Source organism: Notolepis coatsorum (assembly GCF_963971535.1).
Source record: "Notolepis coatsorum genome assembly, chromosome: 12".
NCBI classification, from domain to species: Eukaryota; Metazoa; Chordata; class Actinopteri; order Aulopiformes; family Paralepididae; genus Notolepis; species Notolepis coatsorum.
This window is the reverse complement of record NC_140176.1, coordinates 124,343,391-124,369,732: the sequence shown is the minus strand read 5'-3', so window position 1 is coordinate 124,369,732 and position 26,342 is coordinate 124,343,391. Positions and strand designations below refer to the sequence as shown.

Below are 26,342 nucleotides of genomic sequence, written 5' to 3'. Positions count from 1 at the left end.
GTTCAGGGGCTGCAACACCGACCCCCCCCTTTTAACTCGTTCAGGGGCTGCAACACCTGACCCCCCTTTTAACTCGTTCAGGGGCTGCAACACCTGACCCCCCTTTTAACTCTTTCAGGTGCAGGTTTTCAGTTCCGTTTGGGAATTCTGTACTAGGATACATTCCAGCAGCAGGAGCCGCTGTTGCGTCATCATTAGAATGTGATGGAGCCCCCCCCCTGCCCACGGCTCCCCCGGGCCCCTAGGAGTAGGAGAGGTGCGACCCGTTGGAGATGTGCGAGGTGACGGACGTGCTGCGGCTGAGCCCCCCCTCGCTGCCCCCGGCGCCGGCCCCCGGCCCCCCGGACGCCGTCCTCCGCAGCGGCTGGGGGCTGTTCCTGAGAGCCATGAGGCCCGGGCCCCGCAGCCCGAGGCCCCCCCCCCCGCCGTAGCCGCCCTGGGAGGAGGAGGAAGAGGAGGAGGAGGGCGGGGAGGAGGAGGAGAGGGAGATGGGGGGTGGCGGGGGCGGGGGCGGCAGCAGGGCCAGGGACTGGGCGGAGGCGTGCGAGGACAGGTGGTGGTGGTGGTGGTGGTGGTGATGGTGGCCGTGGCCCTGGGCGGCGTGGTGGGAGTACTGGCCTCCGCCTCCTCCGCCGCCGGCCCACTCCCGGCCCCGCTCACGCTCCCTGCCGTCGGGGCCGTCTCGGTACAGCTGTGGCGTGCTCTGGTGGTGCTGGTAGTGCTGCGGGAGGTAGAGTGGCGGCTGCTGAGGCTGCTGTGGGTGGTGCTGGTGGTGGTGGTGAGAGGAGGACGGGTGGTGAGAGGACGACGGGTGGTGAGAGGACGACGGGTGGTGAGAGGACGACGGGTGTGCCCTGCTGCTCAGGTGCAGCTCTCCGTCTCGGACCTGGAGAACGTGGGCCTGAGCGATGGACTCTGTGCGGCTAAAGCCTCCTCCTCCTCCTCCTCCTCCTCCTCCTCCTCCTCCTCCCCCCCCGCTGCTGTTCTGGCTGCGCCAGGAGGGCGGAGCCGCCGAGTTGTGCACGCTGTGGCTCCAGTGGCCCCCGGAGCGCGGCACGGGCCGCGGGGGCCAGCCGGCAGGCCCCGGGGAGGGGCTGGGGGCGGGGTAGCCCTGGTTGAAGGCCTCGGCCGGGATCCCAGTCAGCGCCATGTTGCTGAAGCCCAGCCGCATGCTCTCCGAGTCGAAGGCCTCGATCTCGTGCGCCTGGCGCTCCAGCAGTGTGCGGATGCGCTCCGAGCGCTCGTTCTGCAGCGAGAGCATCTCCTCCTCGATCTGGAGACACAGCGGGGAGAGAAAACAACAACAACAACAGTGTTTACCGTTCTCTTCTAGATTCATGGTTAGCCTAACATGGCAGCGGAGATACACACACATCGGTCTCAAGACTAGTCCTGCATGCATCAACAAATGCTCATGTTTGTGAATTTATGTGTGCCATTATTACTAGGTGAAGGATGTCTATGTTTTTCAATGTGTATATAATGTATATATATCGGTGGGTGACAGCATCTACTCAGACTGATCTATAGATCTTGAAAGTAGGGCAGTCAGTTCTGTGTCTCCACGGTAGCAAGCAGAGTGTGTGGCTCCGAGGTCGTTCGGCAGCTTGTAACAACAACAATCGAGATAAGCACGAAGAGCAGGCAGGGTTTTGGTCAGAGAGCCGTTGCTATAGTGATTTGGGTCAAAGGACCAGTTGTCAAAGAGAGCGTGTCACATAGTAACGAGAAGAGGGGGCGGGCCTGTCGTTGTTATGGGGAGAATGTTATGAGATGTGAGTTTCTTCCGGGTAAGGTTAGATCTAGACACGAAGCTGACGCGAGCAGACGTGGATCAGAGACTTTCATCCATCCCCACCCTCGCTGGGTGGGGGAAGGGAATATGACACATCATCATTAGCTTTGGCTAACAGGAAAATGGTGGTTGGCTACGACAAGGCCCAGAACCATCGGACTAATGAGAGGAGAGACGGTGGAGACGAATTAATTAGGACTTTTCAAGGACAATACAGAACTGGTTTACATCTGATTACGAGGCTTTGTTTATGGAATAAACAAAGTTTTTCCAAGAAAGGTATCACGTTGCCAGTGTCGAATTCTTATGATTACGGATTGCATATAAGGGGGATGACATCGATGTACAGCCAGTATGAGAAGGTCGACTTCGGAGAGAGAGATAAACACAACGCAGAAACTACACGAACACAGATGAAGAGGTGATACTGGCTGATTATGGTCGAAATCTAACATAGGTCAAGGTCAACTTTATTTATATAGCACATTTAGAATCAACCGAAGTTGTACAAAGTACTGTACAATACAAAAACAGAAATACTAAAAGAAATATAAAATACAGTACACACACAAAGTCATATAACTACAATAAATAACAACTACGACACGACCAAGGGATGTGTGGTTTACCAAGCCTCAAAAACTGTAACGAGAGAGCTGTATGTGTATGAACCAAGCATCTCACTGTAATGTACCTGTACGTTATACGTGACAAATAAACGACTACCACTAGTACTAACACTACTAATAAACTACTACTACTAGGAGGTCTGAGAGGAGGAAGGTACCCTCTGCTCCAGCAGCGCCCGGCGGATGGACACGCGCTGCTCCAGGTCCCGGGCCTCGCGCTCGTGCTGCGAGTCCGTGTGGATCTTGATCTTGCTCTGGTAGGCGTTCAGCAGCTCCAGCTCCTGCTGCAGCTGCATCCTCAGCACCTGGTACTCCGCCTCCTGGGTCTCGTCCAGACGCAGCTGTGGGGGGGGGAGGAGCCAGGAGTCAGGAGAGCACCTCCACTCAAACACTGGTTACTGACTATATTACACATTGTTATTTATGGTTACCTCCTCTTGGAGGTGTATACACATTTACATTAAACACAGTGTGTATTGGGGTGTAGGACAGGAAGGGGTGTCCTGGGGACAGGAAGGGGTGTCCTGGGGACAGGAAGGGGTGTCCTGGGGGACAGGAAGGGGTGTCCTGGGGGTCAAGAAGGGGTGTCCTGGGGACAGGAAGGGGTGTCCTGGGGACAGGAAGGGGTGTCCTGGGGACAGGAAGGGGTGTCCTGGGGGACAGGAAGTTGTGTCCAGGGGACAGGAAGGGGTGTCCTGGGGGACAGGAAGTTGTGTCCAGGGGACAGGAAGGGGTGTCCTGGGGGACAGGAAGGGGTGTCCTGGGGGTCAGGAAGGGGTGTCCTGGGGACAGGAAGGGGTGTCCTGGGGGTCAGGAAGGGGTGTCCTGGGGACAGGAAGGGGTGTCCTGGGGACAGGAAGTTGTGTCCAGGGGACAGGAAGGGGTGTCCTGGGGGACAGGAAGGGGTGTCCTGGGGGTCAAGAAGGGGTGTCCTGGGGACAGGAAGGGGTGTCCTGGGGACAGGAAGGGGTGTCCTGGGGACAGGAAGGGGTGTCCTGGGGACAGGAAGGGGTGTCCTGGGGACAGGAAGGGGTGTCCTGGGGGTCAAGAAGGGGTGTCCTGGGGACAGGAAGGGGTGTCCTGGGGACAGGAAGGGGTGTCCTGGGGACAGGAAGGGGTGTCCTGGGGGTCAAGAAGGGGTGTCCTGGGGACAGGAAGGGGTGTCCTGGGGACAGGAAGGGGTGTCCTGGGGACAGGAAGGGGTGTCCTGGGGGACAGGAAGGGGTGTCCTGGGGACAGGAAGGGGTGTCCTGGGGACAGGAAGGGGTGTCCTGGGGGTCAGGAAGGGGTGTCCTGGGGACAGGAAGGGGTGTCCTGGGGACAGGAAGGGGTGTCCTGGGGGTCAGGAAGGGGTGTCCTGGGGACAGGAAGGGGTGTCCTGGGGACAGGAAGGGGTGTCCTGGGGACAGGAAGGGGTGTCCTGGGGACAGGAAGGGGTGTCCTGGGGGTCAGGAAGGGGTGTCCTGGGGACAGGAAGGGGTGTCCTGGGGACAGGAAGGGGTGTCCTGGGGGACAGGAAGGGGTGTCCTGGGGGACAGGAAGGGGTGTCCTGGGGGTCAGGAAGGGGTGTCCTGGGGACAGGAAGGGGTGTCCTGGGGACAGGAAGGGGTGTCCTGGGGGTCAGGAAGGGGTGTCCTGGGGACAGGAAGGGGTGTCCTGGGGACAGGAAGGGGTGTCCTGGGGACAGGAAGGGGTGTCCTGGGGACAGGAAGGGGTGTCCTGGGGGACAGGAAGGGGTGTCCTGGGGACAGGAAGGGGTGTCCTGGGGACAGGAAGGGGTGTCCTGGGGGACAGGAAGGGGTGTCCTGGGGACAGGAAGGGGTGTCCTGGGGGACAGGAAGGGGTGTCCTGGGGGACAGGAAGGGGTGTCCTGGGGACAGGAAGGGGTGTCCTGGGGGACAGGAAGGGGTGTCCTGGGGACAGGAAGGGGTGTCCTGGGGGACAGGAAGGGGTGTCCTGGGGACAGGAAGGGGTGTCCTGGGGACAGGAAGGGGTGTCCTGGGGACAGGAAGGGGTGTCCTGGGGACAGGAAGGGGTGTCCTGGGGACAGGAAGCTGTGTCCTGGGGGACAGGAAGGGGTGTCCTGGGGACAGGAAGCTGTGTCCTGGGGGACAGGAAGGGGTGTCCTGGGGGACAGGAAGGGGTGTCCTGGGGACAGGAAGGGGTGTCCTGGGGACAGGAAGGGGTGTCCTGGGGGACAGGAAGGGGGACAGGAAGGGGTGTCCTGGGGACAGGAAGGGGTGTCCTGGGGACAGGAAGGGGTGTCCTGGGGACAGGAAGCTGTGTCCTGGGGGACAGGAAGGGGTGTCCTGGGGACAGGAAGGGGTGTCCTGGGGACAGGAAGGGGTGTCCTGGGGACAGGAAGCTGTGTCCTGGGGGACAGGAAGTTGTGTCCAGGGGGACAGGAAGCTGTGTAGCCGGTGTGCGGTAGGTTTCCTTGCCTTACTCACAGCCTGTGTGGACAGCATGTCGTTGATGGAGTGGTCGTACTGCTCGGCCAGGATGGCCAGCTTACGCGTCTGCTCCTCCTTCAGCCTCTTGAGCACCGCCTTGTGGTCGGCCTTGGGAGTGCTCTCCAGCAGGTGGTTGCGCAGGGCCTTGTACTGCCGCGTCTGGATCTTACACGTGTCCTGGAACTGCCGCTTGATCTGCAGCTCTTTGGTCTGCGGGAAGAAGAAGGGGAGTCGGGTGAACTGAGGGTGCACTCTGGGTACTGGCCCCCTGGTGGTGACGTGGGACATAGTGAAGAGTGAAGAAGCCTCGAGTTGGACTGAGATAAGATGATAACAGTAGTAAGAAGCCTCTAGTTGGACTAAGATAAGATGATAACAGTAGTAAGAAGCCTCTAGTTGGACTAAGATAAGATGATAACAGTAGTAAGAAGCCTCTAGTTGGACTAAGATAAGATGATAACAGTAGTAAGAAGCCTCTATTTGGACTAAGATAAGATGATAACAGTAGTAAGAAGCCTCGAGTTGGACTGAGATAAGATGATAACAGTAGTAAGAAGCCTCTAGTTGGACTAAGATAAGATGATAACAGTAGTAAGAAGCCTCTAGTTGGACTAAGATAAGATGATAACAGTAGTAAGAAGCCTCTAGTTGGACTAAGATAAGATGATAACAGTAGTAAGAAGCCTCTAGTTGGACTAAGATAAGATGATAACAGTAGTAAGAAGCCTCTAGTTGGACTAAGATAAGATGATAACAGTAGTAAGAAGCCTCTAGTTGGACTAAGATAAGATGATAACAGTAGTAAGAAGCCTCTAGTTGGACTAAGATAAGATGATAACAGTAGTAAGAAGCCTCTAGTTGGACTAAGGCTATGGTTAGACTAGTGTATTCCTGGCGTTTTTTTTATACGTTTTTGACGACGTATGATGTCCTATCTACACAGAAACGCGTTTTTTGGCGTTTTTTTGTGGATACGGCTGAAACGCAAAATTGTGTTTGCGTTTGGAGATACGAAAAAAAAACGAGTCGACAACAGCGTGTAGTCAGCACGCTAGCCGTTGTTTGCGAAAACGCCCATGCGCAGTAGATACCATCTGCGTGCCCTTCCGGTGACAATGACAACAGTGTGTGTGTTTGGGACAGAGCTCCGTGTCCCAAATAGCTTCAGCTACCATGTGTTGTCAAGTTATTGTTATAAGGACCCCAGTCCAAGCTACAACAGTCTGCATTCCCTTAACAATTGTTTGTATTGAGCCGTATTGTATTGTACCCATATGCAATATGTTAAATAAAGTTTACATCCATTCATTCTGCTAGCATTACCGATAGCATGAGCAGCTGGCTAACGTGAGCTATCAGGATTCAGACCCTGTTAGCTCAGAGTTCCTCTTTCAACTTAACAAGCATTAAACAAAATGGCCCAGTCATCTATTCACCTTTGTTTAATACACACAGCGTTGTCTCTAATGTTATCTAACTACTGATAGCTCGCGATATCATCAGTTTTGTTGCTGGCTAAGTAGCGTGAGCTAACGTTAGCTTCTAGCCACAATGCTATATTGTTATAATGGCATACTCCATTGACGTTAGCATGCAGCTAACAATGCTACCGAGCGTTTTTTAGACTAAAACTATCCGCTCTTGGTGGTCACTTGTGTTGATGTTAGTTTTGTTTCATCAACAAATGACAAGCAGAACACACAGTGAATGTATCCGTTTTGTTTATTGCACTTTTATTAGGCTTTGCTGGAAAATTATTGCTGCATTGAGTAAACAAGATGGTGGCGCGGCATAGGCTGCCTTATTGACATTTCTTTGGTGGAGCTTCCACCAGGAAGTGTATTGGCACATTCGTTCTGATTGGTTGAAATTGCCTTCATGTTTGCCACCTACTGCCACCTACTGCTTTGGCAGTGTACTACATCAGTGTGCTTGGCTGACAAAAACGAAAAAAAAACGAAAGTGTGACTCGAGGCGCATGACGTCGCGGCGATACGCGGCGATGCGTATAAGAAAACAATACGAAGATGATACGAAAGGTGTAACCTCAGCCTAAGATAAGATGATAACAGTAGTAAGAAGCCTCTAGTTGGACTGAGATAAGATGATAACAGTAGTAAGAAGCCTCTAGTTGGACTAAGATAAGATGATAACAGTAGTAAGAAGCCTCTAGTTGGACTAAGATAAGATGATAACAGTAGTAAGAAGCCTCTAGTTGGACTAAGATAAGATGATAACAGTAGTAAGAAGCCTCTAGTTGGACTAAGGCTGAGGTTAGACTAGTGTATTCCTGGCGTTTTTTTATACGTTTTTGACGACGTATCATGTCCTATCTACACAGAAACGCGTTTTTTGGCGTTTTTTTGTGGATACGGCTGAAACGCAAAATTGTGTTTGCGTTTGGAGATACGCAAAAAAAACGCCAGGAATACAGCGTGTAGTCAGCACGGAGCAGTTGTTGCGAAAACGCCCATGCGCAGTAGATACCATCTGCGTGCCCTTCCTGTGTACAGTGTGTGTGTTTGGGACAGAGCTCCGTGTCCCAAATAGCTTCAGCTACCATGTGTTGTCAAGTTATTGTTATAAGGACCCCAGTCCAAGCTACAACAGTCTGCATTCCCTTAACAATTGTTTGTATTGAGCCGTATTGTATTGTACCCATATGCAATATGTTAAATAAAGTTTACATCCATTCATTCTGCTAGCATTACCGATTGCATGAACTGGCTAACGTGAGCTATCAGGATTCAGACCCTGTTAGCTCAGAGTTCCTCTTTCAACTTAACAAGCATTAAACAAAATGGCCCAGTCATCTATTCACCTTTGTTTAATACACACAGCGTTGTCTCTAATGTTATCTAACTACTGATAGCTCGCGATATCATCAGTTTCGTGCTGGCTAAGTAGCGTGAGCTAACGTTAGCTTCTAGCCACAATGCTATATTGTTATAATGGCATACTCCATTGACGTTAGCATGCAGCTAACAATGCTACCGATCGTTTTTAGACTAAACTATCTGCTCTTGGTGGTCACTTGTGTTGATGTTAGTTTTGTTTCATCAACAAATGACAGGCAGAACACACAGTGAATGTATCCGTTTTGTTTATTGCACTTTTATTAGGCTTTGCTGAAAAAAGAATTGCTGCATTGAGTGAGCAAGCAAGATGGTGGCGCGGCATAGGCGCCTGCCTTATTGACATTTCTTTGCTGGAGCTTCCACCAGGAAGTGTATTGGCACATTCGTTCTGATTGGTTGAAATTGCCTTCATGTTTGCCACCTACTGCCACCTACTGCTTTGGCAGTGTACTACATCAGTGTGCTTGGCTGACAAAAACGAAAAAAAAAACGAAAGTGTGACTCAGGCGCACGACGTCGCGGCGATACGCATAAGAAAACAATACGAAGATGATACGAAAGGTGTAACCTCTGCCTAAGATAAGATGATAACAGTAGTTATCTATCTATCCGATCTCATCTCCCGATACTCGCCCGCTCGTGCTCTGCGCTCACAAAATGCGGGGCTTCTATCGACCCCTAGGGTTAAAAAGAAATCCGCCGGCCACAGAGCCTTTGTCTACCGCGCTCCCTACCTGTGGAACAAATTACCTGCCGTCATCAGGGGCGCCTGCTCTGTCGAAGCTTTTAAATCCCTGCTTAAGACTCATCTTTTCTCTCTCTCCTTCAACCTACCTTGATCTCACCTGGTCGGGGACTGACCTTTAGATTAATCTGTGTAGTTTAGTTATGGTACAGGGTACTACATGGTACCACTGGGTAGTTTACTATAGGGTAGTTTAGTTAGGGTACAGGGTACTACATGGTACCACAGAGTACTACATGGTACTGCATGGCATTACAGGGTACTACATGGCTTACATAGCTCTACATGGAACTACATGGCACTACGGGGTACTACATGGTACCACAAGGCACCACAGGGTACTACATGGCACTACAGGGTACTACAGGATACTACGGGGTACTACATGGCACTATGGGGTACTATAGGGTACTACATGGCACTACGGGGTACTACATGGCACTACAGGGTACTACATGTCTGCTCCTTTGCAGCACCACAAACATGGGAACTCTCTAACTCTTCTATTCTATTCACATAATACGCTTACTTCATATATCTACTCCATTCACATATATGCCTACCACTTGTATCTATTGCTATGTCCGCCTACTACAATCTCATGAGCTGTCTAACGCCTGTCCCGTCTCCCTGTCTTCCTATGACTTGCTGTCCTGGAGTGTTGTCCGGAGTGTTGGACGTCCCGTGACGAAGGCCGGGAGATTGCGACCCCCTCTGCGTGCCCCCCTGTCTCCGGAGGTCTCGTAGTGGTGACCGGAGTGCCGGATGTCCCGCGATGATGTCGGGGAGTTCGCGACCCTCTCTGCGCCACCCCCTATCTCCCTGTCTCCGGCTGTCCCTGAGCAACGACCGGAGTGTTGAATGTCCCGTGACTAAGACGGGGAGGACGTGACCCTCTCTGCGCCGCCCCTGTGCCTCAAATAGATCCGCTATCAACTCTATCTTTAATTTTTCAAAATGTACAGTTGCTATTGCATGCACTCATCTGTGTTTCACCACACACATGAGTGCATGCTTACCAACTGTCCGTCTGCAACACTACTATCACCAACATCTAAGAAGGGAGATCCCCCCTTGAACGGCCCTTCTAAGGTTTCTCTCCTCCACACTGCCTGTGGAGCTTTTTTCCCTATTGTTAGGTTTTAGTGAGTTTTTCAACTACAAATTAGGTTCGCTCAAAAAAGGGCAGTGTGTGAACGCAAACCAAAATCAAACAATGTATCATTCTGACATGTGGTCCACCAGAAAGTCGGGACTATCCGTGGGCGTTCAGACGTGAACACGGCACCAGAAAGTCGGGACTATCCGTGGGCGTTCAGACGTGAACACGGCACCAGAAAGTCGGGACTATCCGTGGGCGTTCAGACGTGAACACGGCACCAGAAAGTCGGGACTATCCGTGGGCGTTCAGACGTGAACACGGCATCAGAAAGTCGGGACTATCCGTGGGCGTTCAGACGTGAACACGGCACCAGAAAGTCGGGACTATCCGTGGGCGTTCAGACGTGAACACGGCATCAGAAAGTCGGGACTATCCGTGGGCGTTCAGACGTGAACACGGCATCAGAAAGTCGGGACTATCCGTGGGCGTTCAGACGTGAACACGGCACCAGAAAGTCGGGACTATCCGTGGGCGTTCAGACGTGAACACGGCATCAGAAAGTCGGGACTATCCGTGGGCGTTCAGACGTGAACACGGCACCAGAAAGTCGGGACTATCCGTGGGCGTTCAGACGTGAACACGGCACCAGAAAGTCGGGACTATCCGTGGGCGTTCAGACGTGAACACGGCATCAGAAAGTCGGGACTATCCGTGGGCGTTCAGACGTGAACACGGCATCAGAAAGTCGGGACTATCCGTGGGCGTTCAGACGTGAACACGGCACCAGAAAGTCGGGACTATCCGTGGGCGTTCAGACGTGAACACGGCATCAGAAAGTCGGGACTATCCGTGGGCGTTCAGACGTGAACACGGCACCAGAAAGTCGGGACTATCCGTGGGCGTTCAGACGTGAACACGGCATCATCAGAAAGCCAGCGGCGTCGTACCTTCAGGCTCTTGGGCTGCTGTCGCACCTCCACCGTGTGCTTCTGCCGCAGCTCCTGCTCGCGCCGCTTGTTGTACTCCATCTGGTTGGTGAGCTCCGTCTGGTGCTGCGTGCGGATCAGCTCGGCGCGCGTGCGCTGCACCGAGGCCAGCTGCCGGAACTCCAGCTCCTGGGTGGACTCGTGGTGCCGCAGCAGCATGGCGCACTCCAGGTCCTTCTGGGTCTGCTTCTTGTTCAGGTCCTGGGAGGGGGGGGGGGCAGTTAAAGCTCATGTATGCTAGGGCGTCAGGAATTAGGGAACATTTTCCTAAAGTTCTTCCCAATGTTTGCAGCATTGATAAAACTTGATATAATAAAACATTCACCAGTGCTATTTAGTAGCTTTTGGTACATTTAGGAATATAAAACACGTTTTTAGGCTTGCTTTATATCAAATATAGTGAAAGATGGGTTGGTAAAAAATATTTGGACAAATAAATATAGTCACTTTATTTGAAAAGTCAAAACTGTTCTCTTGGCTTTGTTTTGTTCATAGTAGTAACGCTCATGTCATGATAAATCTGGTTAGGTCAAAACTACAGGAATATACATAAAAAAATAAAAGATTATAATACAATAAATATATATATATCGGTTATCGGTATCGACCTTGAGGAGCAGAAAGTTATCGGTATCGATATCGGGGTCAAAAAAATCAATATCGTGCACCCCTAGTAATCTGTGTTGCATGTACCTGACAAACTGAACTGTTTGTATTACAGTCATATTCCAACTTAACTGAATGCACATGTGTGTGTGTGTAGACTACTGTACTATTACAGGTATTGAAATGAACAATGCAACTTCCCTATACAAAAAAATTAAGATTTTTTTTCTTTTTTTATGCATAATTAAATATCGATACTTGGCGTCCCTGTATCGATACAGTATCGCCACGCAAAGTCGCAATACTACTACGTATTTTCCCCCCACCCCTAGTATTTCCCCAGAAGGTGGTATGGCTTACAAATCCAGACGGAGCCATAGCCTGAAGCCTTATGTAGTACATATCCAAATTTCATAAAGATCCATTCAGAAATGAGTGATTAGGAGTGATTTTGGTAAACTGTGTACAAAGAAAAACTCAGTTTTCTCAGACTTCAATTCATTCGGCTGTTTTGCTCTTCCTGTTTTCTTTTTTTTCGTGTGGGGTATCATTGGAAAGCCACTCTCATTGGTTACAACGATCCACAATAATTTTCGAGATCGGATCTAGATTGACGGAACTACTGCAGCCTGAGTTGGGAGTGGTATTTTGCGCAATACCGTGTACTTTGCACAAGCCTCAAATACCGGCATGTAACTCGAGAACCGCTGAACGGATTTTGTCGGATTTTGTCGCCATCAACAGGCAACAAATAAGCCTTCAATTCGATTATATTGTATTACAAAATATGCACACCGAGCCACTAGGGGTCGCCAAAGTGCCGATTGCAAAAAATCCGAAAGCTGGTCATTTCTAGGGCTGTACCGAATGCTTCGAAGCTTCGATCATAATGTTGACATTCAAATTCTAAATCAACATTTGAATTTTTTATAAATTCTTTTTATCTTTTTTTTGTGTCAATCTGTTTAAACCAATGGGGGTTTTCTTCACAGTTGCAGTTAAAGATTAGGCTACACTAATATTATAATATTATACTATAAGACGTCACCATCACTTTCATACCAACCGTGCCCTTATTGGATTATTTATGTTGACGAAACTGATGAGTTATATTCATTAAAGAAAGTTGATTTAATAAAAGAAAAATACTAATTTAATCAGATTAATCACTTTATTAAAATTGAGGATTTAGTTTGAGAAAAAACTTTTTTTTTTATAGACATTCAAAGCTTTGTTCGAATACTTCAATCGAAGCTTCGAATGTTAAAAAATGACATTCGGTACAGCCCTAGTAATTTCCATGGAGAAATCAAGTCTACCTCTCTGAGCAGGTCTATCTAACTGTAACCTACCTCTCTGAGCAGGTCCTGCTAACTGTAACCTACCTCTCTGAGCAGGTCTATCTAACTGTAACCTGCCTCTCTGAGCAGGTCTATCTAACTGTAACCTGCCTCTCTGAGCAGGTCTATCTAACTGTAACCTGCCTCTCTGAGCAGGTCTATCTAACTGTAACCTGCCTCTCTGAGCAGGTCTATCTAACTGTAACCTACCTCTCTGAGCAGGTCTATCTAACTGTAACCTACCTCTCTGAGCAGGTCTATCTAACTGTAACCTGCCTCTCTGAGCAGGTCTATCTAACTGTAACCTGCCTCTCTGAGCAGGTCTATCTAACTGTAACCTGCCTCTCTGAGCAGGTCTATCTAACTGTAACCTGCCTCTCTGAGCAGGTCTATCTAACTGTAACCTGCCTCTCTGAGCAGGTCTATCTAACTGTAACCTACCTCTCTGAGCAGGTCTATCTAACTGCAGTCTACCTCTCTGAGCAGGTCTATCTAACTGTAACCTACCTCTCTGAGCAGGTCTATCTAACTGTAACCTACCTCTCTGAGCAGGTCTATCTAACTGTAACCTACCTCTCTGAGCAGGTCTATCTAACTGTAACCTACCTCTCTGAGCAGGTCCTGCTAACTGTAACCTGCCTCTCTGAGCAGGTCTATCTAACTGTAACCTGCCTCTCTGAGCAGGTCTATCTAACTGTAACCTACCTCTCTGAGCAGGTCTATCTAACTGTAACCTACCTCTCTGAGCAGGTCTATCTAACTGCAGTCTGCCTCTCTGAGCAGGTCTATCTAACTGTAACCTACCTCTCTGAGCAGGTCTATCTAACTGTAACCTACCTCTCTGAGCAGGTCTATCTAACTGTAACCTACCTCTCTGAGCAGGTCTATCTAACTGTAACCTACCTCTCTGAGCAGGTCTATCTAACTGTAACCTACCTCTCTGAGCAGGTCTATCTAACTGCAGTCTGCCTCTCTGAGCAGGTCTATCTAACTGTAACCTGCCTCTCTGAGCAGGTCTATCTAACTGTAACCTACCTCTCTGAGCAGGTCTATCTAACTGTAACCTGCCTCTCTGAGCAGGTCTATCTAACTGTAACCTACCTCTCTGAGCAGGTCTATCTAACTGCAGTCTACCTCTCTGAGCAGGTCTATCTAACTGTAACCTACCTCTCTGAGCAGGTCTATCTAACTGTAACCTGCCTCTCTGAGCAGGTCTATCTAACTGTAACCTACCTCTCTGAGCAGGTCTATCTAACTGCAGTCTACCTCTCTGAGCAGGTCTATCTAACTGTAACCTACCTCTCTGAGCAGGTCTATCTAACTGTAACCTGCCTCTCTGAGCAGGTCTATCTAACTGTAACCTACCTCTCTGAGCAGGTCCTGCTAACTGCAGTCTACCTCTCTGAGCAGGTCTATCTAACTGTAACCTACCTCTCTGAGCAGGTCTATCTAACTGTAACCTACCTCTCTGAGCAGGTCTATCTAACTGTAACCTGCCACTCTGAGCAGGTCTATCTAACTGTAACCTGCCTCTCTGAGCAGGTCTATCTAACTGTAACCTACCTCTCTGAGCAGGTCTATCTAACTGTAACCTACCTCTCTGAGCAGGTCTATCTAACTGTAACCTACCTCTCTGAGCAGGTCTATCTAACTGTAACCTACCTCTCTGAGCAGGTCTATCTAACTGTAACCTACCTCTCTGAGCAGGTCTATCTAACTGTAACCTACCTCTCTGAGCAGGTCTATCTAACTGTAACCTACCTCTCTGAGCAGGTCTATCTAACTGTAACCTGCCTCTCTGAGCAGGTCTATCTAACTGTAACCTACCTCTCTGAGCAGGTCTATCTAACTGTAACCTACCTCTCTGAGCAGGTCTATCTAACTGTAACCTACCTCTCTGAGCAGGTCTATCTAACTGTAACCTACCTCTCTGAGCAGGTCTATCTAACTGTAACCTACCTCTCTGAGCAGGTCTATCTAACTGTAACCTACCTCTCTGAGCAGGTCTATCTAACTGTAACCTACCTCTCTGAGCAGGTCTATCTAACTGTAGTCTGACAGGGGTCCGTAGGCCTAATTTCAAGTCTAGGGGGGGACGTGCTTTTGCGGTCGCAGCCCCTGACCTCTGGAACAGCATCCCCACGTCCATTAAATCTGCCCCCTCCATCGAGTCTTTTAAATCTAAACTCAAAACCCACCTACACCGCCTGGCCTTCCCTGACTCACTCTGACTCTTGCCTTGCTTGTTGACGTGTTGTTTTGTTTCCTTTGTCTATCCGTTGGTTGTTTTTTTCTGTTTATTCTATACTTTTCTTTGTTCTTAGCTATGTGAAGCACTTTGGTTGACAAGCGTCATGTCTAAACTAATATGGGCAAATGTTCTTTTAAATTCTGGGGAGTCACAAATTGGAATTTGCTACCGTCACAGCTAAAATGCACCAGTAGCCGACACAATTTTAAGAATAAAGTCAAATCATGGCTCCTCGACAATGTCAAAAAAATGCATGAAAATGTTGTCCGATACATTGTTGCCTGTGGCTACGTTTGTACTGCATTTAAAATCTTCATGTCTATGTAGTTTGTCAAATTGTTATTTGTGGTCATGTTTTGCATCGCTCGTCTGTCTGAGACCAAGGACCACAATGGGAATAAATCTTGACTTTTTTGTGTAGCATCCTTGACGTTTTTGACGTAATCTTGTATTTTCAAAAAGAAATCAAATCAAATCAAATCATGTCTAAATGTGCTATATAAATAAATGTGAGTGACTGGTTAACCTCTCTGAGCAGGTCCTGCTCCAGACTGTGACGGGCCAGCAGCCTCTGTAACCTACCTCTCTGAGCAGGTCCTGCTCCAGACTGTGACGGGCCAGCAGCCTCTGTAACCTACCTCTCTGAGCAGGTCCTGCTCCAGACTGTGACGGGCCAGCAGCCTCTGTAACCTACCTCTCTGAGGAGGTCCTGTCCTCCAGACTGTGACGGGCCAGCAGCCTCTGTAACCTACCTCTCTGAGCAGGTCCTGCTCCAGACTGTGACGGGCCAGCAGCCTCTGTAACCTACCTCTCTGAGCAGGTCCTGCTCCAGACTGTGACGGGCCAGCAGCCTCTGTAACCTACCTCTCTGAGCAGGTCCTGCTCCAGACTGTGACGGGCCAGCAGCCTCTGTAACCTACCTCTCTGAGCAGGTCCTGCTCCAGACTGTGACGGGCCAGCAGCCTCTGTAACCTACCTCTCTGAGCAGGTCCTGCTCCAGACTGTGACGGGCCAGCAGCCTCTGTAACCTACCTCTCTGAGGAGGTCCTGCTCCAGACTGTGACGGGCCAGCAGCCTCTGTAACCTACCTCTCTGAGCAGGTCCTGCTCCAGACTGTGACGGGCCAGCAGCCTCTGTAACCTACCTCTCTGAGCAGGTCCTGTCCTCCAGACTGTGACGGGCCAGCAGCCTCTGTAACCTACCTCTCTGAGGAGGTCCTGTCCTCCAGACTGTGACGGGCCAGCAGCCTCTGTAACCTACCTCTCTGAGCAGGTCCTGCTCCAGACTGTGACGGGCCAGCAGCCTCTGTAACCTACCTCTCTGAGCAGGTCCTGCTCCAGACTGTGACGGGCCAGCAGCCTCTGTAACCTACCTCTCTGAGCAGGTCCTGCTCCAGACTGTGACGGGCCAGCAGCCTCTGTAACCTACCTCTCTGAGCAGGTCCTGTCCTCCAGACTGTGACGGGCCAGCAGCCTCTGTAACCTACCTCTCTGAGCAGGTCCTGCTCCAGACTGTGACGGGCCAGCAGCCTCTGTAACCTACCTCTCTGAGCAGGTCCTGCTCCAGACTGTGACGGGCCAGCAGCCTCTGTAACCTACCTCTCTGAGCAGGTCCTGCTCCAGACTGTGACGGGCCAGCAGCCTCTGTAACCTACCTCTCTGAGCAGGTCCTGCTCCAGACTGTGACGGGCCAGCAGCCTCTGTAACCTACCTCTCTGAGCAGGTCCTGCTCCAGACTGTGACGGGCCAGCAGCCTCTGTAACCTACCTCTCTGAGCAGGTCCTGCTCCAGACTGTGACGGGCCAGCAGCCTCTGTAACCTACCTCTCTGAGCAGGTCCTGCTCCAGACTGTGACGGGCCAGCAGCATCTTCCTCTTGTACTGGCGACACTGCAGCTCGTAGAACTGCCGCTGTCTCCTCAGTAGCCCCGCCTCCTCCTCCGCGTGCATCTGCTGCAGACACTCCTTCTGGCGCACCAGCCACTCCTGCTTCTCCCGCTTAGGGGTGGACTGGTTCTCATTCAGCTCCTGAGAGGAGGAGGAGGAGGAGGAGGAGGAGGAGGAGGAGGAGGAGGAATCAGGATTACAACCAAAGAGAATGAATGCACAGGAAGTGGTCATGGAAGTGGTGCGTAGACGTTTCAATATACTGCACAGTATGCTAGACATGGTGCCATGACAACAGGACTTCACATGAACCGTGTGCTTCTACATTAACACATTCCCCGCCACTGGTTATATCCATCAATATAGCCAGTCTGACAGCACTATAACCCTATGGAGATGTTCACCTTCTTTGCAGGGCTATACCTTTTTTTAATTGTATTGCTATACATTACTATGGCCCATTCAACATCGATTATCTATCGTTCAGGATGTGGGAACGTTATATTTTTTCATTCATACATTGTTGTGTTACTAGCGTCGAGAATATAAGTATGTTTTTAATCTTTTCTGCTGTAATTCCAAAAACAGTAGTTATAGGCCATCGATTGGCGTTTTTTCCCCATACACGCTATATTAAAAAATTCAAATGTATATGATCGGTATACATTATGCTTCATCATGCGTGGAGGAAAAGGGGGGGGGGGGGGGGGGTCGTTTATAATTCCTTGATCGTCAGTAATGGCTTTATTTACTATGGGTTGATATGTTGAGCAGATGGTTTGCAGTGAAATGAATAAACAATCGGGTTGAAAATAACGTTACTGCCCTCTTACCGTGCGCCGATGAGACTGAATGAGAAAGATCCCAATTATTTGACGCCGATCTCATACATCCATTTCCGGTTTGTATGGCGCAATAAACGCCGAAATCATATCGATTATTGCGTTATGGCAGCGATCCATATGCACTATAGTGTTTGTCTGGAATCCCGTCCTCGACGCACCGATGACTAGGGTTGGGCACCGAAAACCGGTTCTAATAGGAACCGGTTCCTAACTTCCGGTTCTGGAAAATTCCGCTGCGAAATAAGCTGTGACCTGTTTTGACCTGCACCTCAAAGAATCTGAATCCAAACTATGCCCAACCCTACCGATGACACCATCCGGTTTTGAGAGTGTAACTCGCCCGACCATCCACCAGGCGGCGGTATTGAGGCGTTGCAGTCCCAATCTGGGTCCCGCTGCAGCACCGGAGGTTGGGTGGATGAATTATGAATGCCATGGCAAAAAAATGAAATATTGATCTAAAAAATGCTGTACAGCGTTGTTGGCATTCAACGCATGGCGGGCAATAACGCTGTACAGCGTTTTTGGCATTGGATGTGTTAACACATTAAATGCTGCTACCTAGCTTAGCGGGGTAGGCTAGCTAGCAAGGTAGGCTGACCCAGCTAAGCTGAGTAATGCTGCTACCGCTAGTTTAGCAAGGTAGGCTAGCTTAGCAAGGCAGGCTGACCCAGCGAAGCAAGCGTAGCTGGTACCTACTTGGCTAGATGGCAGCAGCAATGCTTGGTGTGTTAAAAAACATTGAACTAAAATGAAATACCGTAATTCCTCTAATAGTAACCGGTATTCAATTAAAAACCGGGTCTCTATTAATGACCGGGTGCGCTGTTGAGCTAAGCAATTATAAGCCGGCCTCCTAATACAAGCCGGGTTTCATGTATATTAGAGGAATTACGGTATTTCCCTCAAGGGATTTACCATAGGCAATATATTTTGTTATTGTTGTTATATGCTGGCCTGGCTGTGCAGTAAATACCATAATGGTATGGTGTTAATGTTTACCAAGAGAGTAAGCCTACCTCAGAATTGCATAAAACGAAGTTATTACTATTATTATTATACCAGTATTGTGATTGCACTATTTTACTTTATTTAACTTTTTTTGACCACCTGTAATTGCACTGTTTACTACCGTATTTCATAAATACATTTTACTGGGTTCAAACTGACACAAAATGTTGATTTATTCATTATGATCTGTTTGAAAATTAGAAATATAGGCCTCTCTCTTATACAGGCCTCCTCCTAATACAAGCCTGGTATCCGCTACAGTTGAAACAAATACAAGCCGGGGTTACTATTAGAGGAATTACGGTAGCCATGTACACAGTCTGCTTGCCTTGGTGGTGTGTAGGTACCTCTCTGAGCTGGTCCTAGTGCTGACTGACTGTAGATTAGGGCTGAGCCCAAACGTTCAAACGTTCGGACCTTCGTTCGTTACGTTGGCATTGGAATTCTAAATAAACATTCAAAATTTTAATTTTTAATAACTTTTTTTTAAATAATTTATTTATATATTTTTTATGTGTCTATTCATTCCGTTTAAACCAATGGGGTTTTTCTTCACAGCTGCAGATAAAGATTAGGCTACACTAATATTATAGTATTAAAACTGATGTTATATTCATTAACACATTCGGGGCCAGACCCGAGATATCTCGGGTTAACTCGCCATGCGCCAAACCCGAGAAATCTCTGGTTTTAATCGTTATTTCTTTTATTAGCTATATCCATTCATTTTTCATCCATCCAGCCTGATGTTATCATTGGGAATGGGTCTGAGCTCGCAAAGGGCAAATACCGCAGCCTCCCGGCCGGTATTGCACATCATTGGAATCCCTCTGGCTGGGGCTGTGCATCGATCTAAGAAGTCCGGTCCAGGTTTTCCTTCTCGGGCAAGAGTAACATTTATAACACACGGTTTGGGGACACTCGGAGCATCGTGGATAATGTGTTTTGGACATATAATGTTGGATCAATAAACGCGATCAATATTTGGAATGGCGATCAGGAATTGGATTAATCTTTTTGGATTACATCAGATGTGAGGTAAGGACTCTATGTTACCAATCTTGGGTTGATCAGATGTTCCTATCACCGCCATCGGAGCGAGTGTGTGTGTGTGTGTGTGTGTGTGCGGTTCGCGCCGACCAAAGTACGGAGAAGCAATTTTTCAGACCCCGCTTCTCTTCGTGCATGATGACACATATAATATTGATAATCTAGCGTTTATTTGAAAACGATTCATAAATCTTATTACACATGTGATCCGGATATGGCGTGACACACAGAAAACGTGTACTAACCAACATAAATGGCACAGGCATTCTCCCCTATTTAATAACAATTTACTCCTTATTGAACAACAACCTATCAGATACCCTGGATGGGAAAAGAAAGACATCACACATTGGGGGATATCTTCGATGACCATGGTCTCCGCAGTTATCGAGATATATTCAACAAATTTGACCTCACCAGTTCCACTTATCTCTTCTATCTACAAATAAGAGCAGCTTTGAAGGCTCACAGAGTCCCATTAGATGTTCCACTTGAGCACCACAGATTTCACAAATTCTTTTATGACAAGGAGACGTCGAGAGGCTTCGTCTCTGACTTTTATCGCCACTTACTTACTTCCTCATATAAGGTCCTTCCCCTAGACTCGGTTTGGAGGAAGGATATCCCAAACCTGGAAGTAGATTTTGATTGGGATGCAGTCTGGGAAAATGTACGGCTATCATTACGCAACCCAGATCACCAACAGATTAATCTTAATTTTGTTCATAGGACTTACCTGACCCCTAGACGATTGCACCTAATGGGTCTCAGACCGAACTCTCGATGCTCCTTGTGTTCAAACGGTGCTATTGGTACATATATGCATATGTATTGGGAATGCCCTCCTGTTAAGACTTTCTAGGAAAATGTAACCACTCAATTATCAGAATTTTTGTCTCTGACCATACCGACACTGCCTTCTGTACTGTTGTTGAATGATGTTTCTCAGTTATCGACCTCTGTACATGTAAAGAGACTCATTTTGGCGGGTCTTACGGCTGCCAAAAAGTTGATAGCGTCACGCTGGATTCAACCGGATAAAATGTGCCGGAAGGTATGGATTCTCACCTATCTCGATGTGATTTATCTGGAGATATCCACTGCACAAATTTTATGTGTTAATGAAGCCAGCATAGCAGTCTGGGTAGCTGCGGTGGATAAGATAAAGGAACGCATATAAATTTGGAATTTTCTGATGTTGTGGATGTATAGTCCAAGTGTCTTTTAATCTACTTTCATTCTGATTTAATTACTGGACTGTCATTATTTCTGTTATTGTCCTGTGATTTATCGTTGATTATTACTGTTACTGTATTGTTTGTCTTGTTTCATGTAAAAAAAGGGAAAATAAAAAAACATTTGTTCAAAAAAATTTAAACGATTCATAAATCAAGCGACAAATGGAACGATTTCTAAGGAAATACATTAAAGCTCGATTTGCTGGAGTTTATTGAGATTAGACAGAACGCTCTAGAAATATATTCATATTTTTTTAATGAATTTTTGCCCCACCTTGCCCCACTTTGCCTTTTATGTCTCTGTCTGTGTTTTGTGTATTTGTTTGTTTTTGTTTTGCTGCCATTTTGGCCAGGTCTTTGCTCGAAAAAGAGATATTTGATCTCAAGTGACTAAAGGTAAAATAAAGGTTAAATAAACAAAGAATATTCACCACTAGGGGTGTAACAGTACACAGAAGCCACGGTTCGGTACGTACCTCGGTATTGGGGTCACGGTTCGGTACGAGTTCGGTACAACAGAGAGAAAAAAACTATAATAATTATTATTAACCCATTCTCCGCCGATGACGTGTTAACACGTCATTCTCCGCCATGCGTAATCTGCGTAATCTGCCAATAAGGCGTCTTTGAGATCAATATTTCATATTTTCGTCATGGTATTCATATTTCACCCACGGAGTCTTGGGTGATGCTGTGGGACTCTGCACAACTCTGCAACGCTTCAATACCGCCACCTGGTGGCCGATCGGCAAGTTGCCAAACAGGAAGTTGCCCAAACCGGAAGTGGTCCGTCCCCTATTTTCGTCCGGCCACTCGGTGATCGTCCCGGGGCTCAATATAGACACCGTCGATATGAATATTTGACATAACTCAATAATCAACATGATTTGAACGTGTATTAGTAATATACAAACCGGAAATGGATCGCATCGATCAACATCCCATAATAACGATCTTTTTGCTCCACTCTCATCACCCAACGCTACGAGGAGACTGGGGTGAGTTTCAGCGTTTTTCTTTACCATTTTCGATACAAACTGCTCTGATCAATATATCACCCATGCCGTACTACATGAATCATTTAACGTCGGCCATTGAATTATAAACGACCCCCCCCCCCCCTCCGTTCACCCGCAGATTACCAGTCATGACGTTTAGGACCATGTACAGTTGAGATTTTTTATATAACGTTGATCGGTATCAAAAGAAGGTGAACATCTCCATAGACAAATAGCGCTGGTGGAGGATGGTTTAGGATGGATATAAGCCCGGCAGAGAATGGGTTAACACTTTGAGAGCCAGCCGTGTTTTCCTTTTTACCCCCTTGAATGCCCACATCCACTCCAATGTTAACGTTAATATCGCCTAATCTATGTTTTAAATTATGGCTATGTGTCTAATCTGCCCGTCGCTTATCAAAGACTCATTTTCCAGTCAACATTGTCGTAGCAGATTGTTTTTTTATCGCTTCATTTCCGTTTGATAGCATTTTGAAAATCACTCGTTTTCACGGAAAAAACAACACATTCTATGATAATCGCCTTTTACTGGAATATTCTAGAACGTTGTCATTTTTCTGCCTATTTATGAATTGTTTTCAAATAAACGCTAGATGATCGATAGTATAATATGTGTACGCATGCACGCTCGTGCCGCCAGTTGAAAATCGATTCTCCTATTTCCTGACCGCGAGCAGAGTCAAACAGCCTATCACCATAATCACATAAAAGCTTATATATCCGTGAAAACGGGTCTGATTATCCTAATAACATAGATTCCTTACCCGAGATCAGATGGTATCCAAATGGATTATTCCAATTCCTGATCGCCATTCGAAAAAATCGCTCATTTGATTGATCCACTGTGTATACAGTAAAACACATATTCCCTGCGGCTCCGAGGCTCCAGAGTGAAGCTGGTAGACCCCGGTTACATGAGTGAGAAGTAAAATGTGGAGTGCAGGTTTTTTCACCCAATCCAAAAGGGTGATTTACCATCTGGGAGACGATAGGGGGCGCTTTTTTCACATCCGAGCGCCTGGGGTGACTGGATCTCCAACGGTAGACTCGCTTGATGCAATATGATTTCAGATCGCTAATAATAATAAAAAAACGAATAAAACGAATATTCTCGTGATGGGCATTCAACCCGCGGGGGGGTAAACCCGAGAAATCTCGGGCGTGGCATGCAAAGTGTTAATATAAACCTTTAAAAACATTTATTTTATAAAATGTATATATTATATTTATGATAATTATTATAATTATTATTATTAAATAGAATAATTTTCTATAGGCTTGCCGTGGTAGTCAGTGATACTGGTGTCATTCTGTGTTCAGGCATCCACTTGCCTACTGCCCCTTTAACAACTTATCCTTGCTAAGTTTCAGTTTCCCTTCTAGAGAGAATTTAACTTCACGACGAGACTGAATAGTAGAGAACAGATGACATGTTACTTACAACAATGGCAGAGGATTATTTGGATTTAAACACAGTGGAGCTCAGATGATCTGTCCAGAAAAGTATGTTTATTTTTTTTTATTTGATTGTGCCTGTGAGTCCGGCGGGGGAGAGCTGGTCCCTGTGCTGCCTGACTGTAGATGTGCTGGTACCTCTCTGAGCTGGTCCTGGTCCTGTGCTGCCTGACTGTAGATGTGCTGGTACCTCTCTGAGCTGGTCCCTGTGCTGCCTGACTGTAGATGTGCTGGTACCTCTCTGAGCTGGTCCTGGTCCTGTGCTGCCTGACTGTAGATGTGCTGGTACCTCTCTGAGCTGGTCCCTGTGCTGCCTGACTGTAGATGTGCTGGTACCTCTCTGAGCTGGTCCTGGTCCTGTGCTGCCTGACTGTAGATGTGCTGGTACCTCTCTGAGCTGGTCCCTGTGCTGCCTGACTGTAGATGTGCTGGTACCTCTCTGAGCTGGTCCTGGTCCTGTGCTGCCTGACTGTAGATGTGCTGGTACCTCTCTGAGCTGGTCCCTGTGCTGCCTGACTGTAGATGTGCTGGTACCTCTCTGAGCTGGTCCTGGTCCTGTGCTGCCTGACTGTAGATGTGCTGGTACCTCTTTGAGCTGGTCCTTGTGCTGCCGGTACAGCCTCTTCTGGGCCTCCAGCAGGCTGCTCAACTCTTTCTTCTGCTGCCCCAGGATGTGCTGCTGGAACTTCTTCTCCTCCGCCAGGGCCGCCTTCGTCTGGAGACACACACCATCATAACCCTCACTGTGGGTTTTTTTTATTTAATTTTTTTTTTCAGAAAATGTTCCATAGGTGGAAGTGTAAGGTAATGAACAGATGATTTGTCATTTGATCAAAGGAAGGAAACATAGAGAATAGGTAGAGAAGAGCAAGGACGACTGACAAGGAAGACTGACCAGACATGAGTGAGTATGGAGACGAGTGAATGGGCGTGCCATGGATGTTTGATCATCAACCTAAAGCTGACTAACTTGATATGATGTAATTGCATGGAAAGCTAAACTAATAAAAAGTGCTAACGTGGCGGTTAGGTGGCCGAGCGGAGATTGCGTTCGTCACCAACACCGGAGCTGTGAGCTGGATTCGCCTGTTCGAATCCAGCTCACAGCTCCGGGGTTGTCACCAGCTTGGCTGGCCGTTCACACTAATACAATTGGCTGTATTAGAGGGTGGGAGAAGCTGGCGGCGTGGGTCCGGGTCGTTGTAAACAGCGACTCCTACAGTTCGGTCGGGGCGCCTGCTAAGCGCTGATAGGACCTGAGGGGGATAGTGTGGTCCTCCCACACGCTACGCCCTCTCGATGAGAATCCGCGCTGCCAGGTGAAAAGAAGCGGTGATTGTCTGGACGTGTGTCGGAGGAAGCACGTGGTAGCCTCCACTCTCCCAGATGATCTGACTGTGGGGGGTAAGTGCGCAGCGACCAGGAAGGGATTGGGAATTGGCATACGACTAACATTGGGATGGGAGAAAATCGGAGGAAAAATGGAGGGGGAAAAAGATCAAAAAAAAAAAAAAAAAAAAAAAAAAGTGCTAACGTAACACTGAGGCAAACAGGTCATTGCAGGCCAGCATCGCAGCTTAAAAGGTCCTGCATAAGACTTTTGCATGAGCCGCCTGTTGCAAACAGTGCGAAATAAGATCTGTCAAAAAAGAGAGCATCCTTTGAAGGAGAGAGACCAGAGTGGGGCGAGCCAATCCAATTCAGAGACAATGAAGCACGACTCAGCATCACATGGAGCTCGGACGAAGCAGACCACGAAACAAGGACAGTGCTGTAATAATATAATGACAAACAGAAATTACCATGTGCAAACACGCAAAAAAGATGGTATAAGTTTTCTGTTCTGTATTCTTTTATCATAAATCCAAGTGGGACAGCAGAGGGTGCACCGGCAGAGACGGTGAGGGGTCCTGAGGGATCCAGGGGGAGACACGTGGGACAGAAGGTCGTGTCCTCGAAATGCAAAAGCCAGCACCTCAAAGTTAAGTACAAGTGCAACTCCAACATGCTAGCCCAATGGACCTGTCTCAAACCCCGCCCTCTTTTCTTGATCCTCCAATCACAACTGTCGCTTACCTCGGACAAACCAAGTTTGTCCGAGGTAAGCGACAGTTGTGATTGGAGGATCAAGAAAAGAGGGCGGGGTTTGAGACAGGTCCATTGGGGTCACCTTGACAGCTATTTCACTGTATGAACATATATTTGTATTATTGTTAATGTTTTTTTTAGGGCATAAAGAGAGCAAAAATAAGCCTCCATAGTTATATGTATATCCATATAATGTATGTCCATGACATGACCTTTGACAATATAAAAAGGAGGCGGCCAGATAATGAAATAGGATTATAGAGCATTTCAATAGTCCGGGTGACTAAGTAAGTCATTAATGTACGAAATAAGCAGAAGAGGTGTAATGACATACCAAGCAACCAGTATTGAAAACTAGCACTTGTGCTATAAATACGCAAAAACAATACATCTGGTCTATTCATTGTGATTGATCCAATGTAGCTCTGGTGTCATTTTTTTAAATGGAGATATCATACATTGAGGTGCCCCAGTTTGACGACCAACACGATAGAGAGAGTCATGATGGACGTGATGAATGTACCTGGAATGTGACAAAGTGATGTGAAATGTGAAATTCATGTATTTGGAGTTAAGGCCTAAGGGATTCCTGTCTATATTTGTGCCCGGGGAATGGGGACCTCTCGGTTATGAGAAAAAACTGGATCAAAGAAGAAGAAATCTATCTCTGCCGGGGAAGGGGGTCTCTATTTGAATACGGCGCAGATCCAAGAGGTGGCTTGTGTTCAAGATGGGATATACCTGGATCTGGTGGGGGGTGTGTCCTAAGGGACAAAGAGGTGTACTCTACCAAAGGGAGGTCCTAAGGGACAAAGAGGTGTACTCTACCAAAGGGAGGTCCTAAGGGACAAAGAGGTGTACTCTACCAAAGGGAGGTTCTAAGGGACAGAGGGGTACCCTACACAAGCAGGGAAAAGGTCAAAGTGGTGGTCGAAATGAACAATACAAATTAAAGAGTCTTATTCATCATATCTTTCAATGTATTA

General features: G+C 48.0%; 1 protein-coding gene across 4 annotated transcripts in view; it reads right to left on the bottom strand.

Annotated features, from left to right (window-relative positions):
• Positions 1-241: 241 nt before the first annotated feature.
• taok2a (TAO kinase 2a) overlaps positions 242-26,342 on the bottom strand; it is a gene marked incomplete at its 3' end in the record, with an annotated part of 116,647 nt that continues 90,546 nt past the window's right edge. For 3 of the 4 annotated variants that reach the window (XM_084326130.1, XM_084326132.1, XM_084326133.1), the window contains 6 exons: positions 23,855-23,983; positions 16,588-16,791; positions 10,530-10,769; positions 4,875-5,087; positions 2,583-2,765; positions 242-1,273 (listed from right to left, as the gene is read on the bottom strand). In XM_084326130.1, the coding sequence (XP_084182256.1) occupies positions 242-1,273; positions 2,583-2,765; positions 4,875-5,087; positions 10,530-10,769; positions 16,588-16,791; positions 23,855-23,983 (2,001 nt within the window). The remainder of the gene's footprint in view (positions 1,274-2,582; positions 2,766-4,874; positions 5,088-10,529; positions 10,770-16,587; positions 16,792-23,854; positions 23,984-26,342) is intronic. The other variant, XM_084326131.1, reaches the window with a different exon arrangement.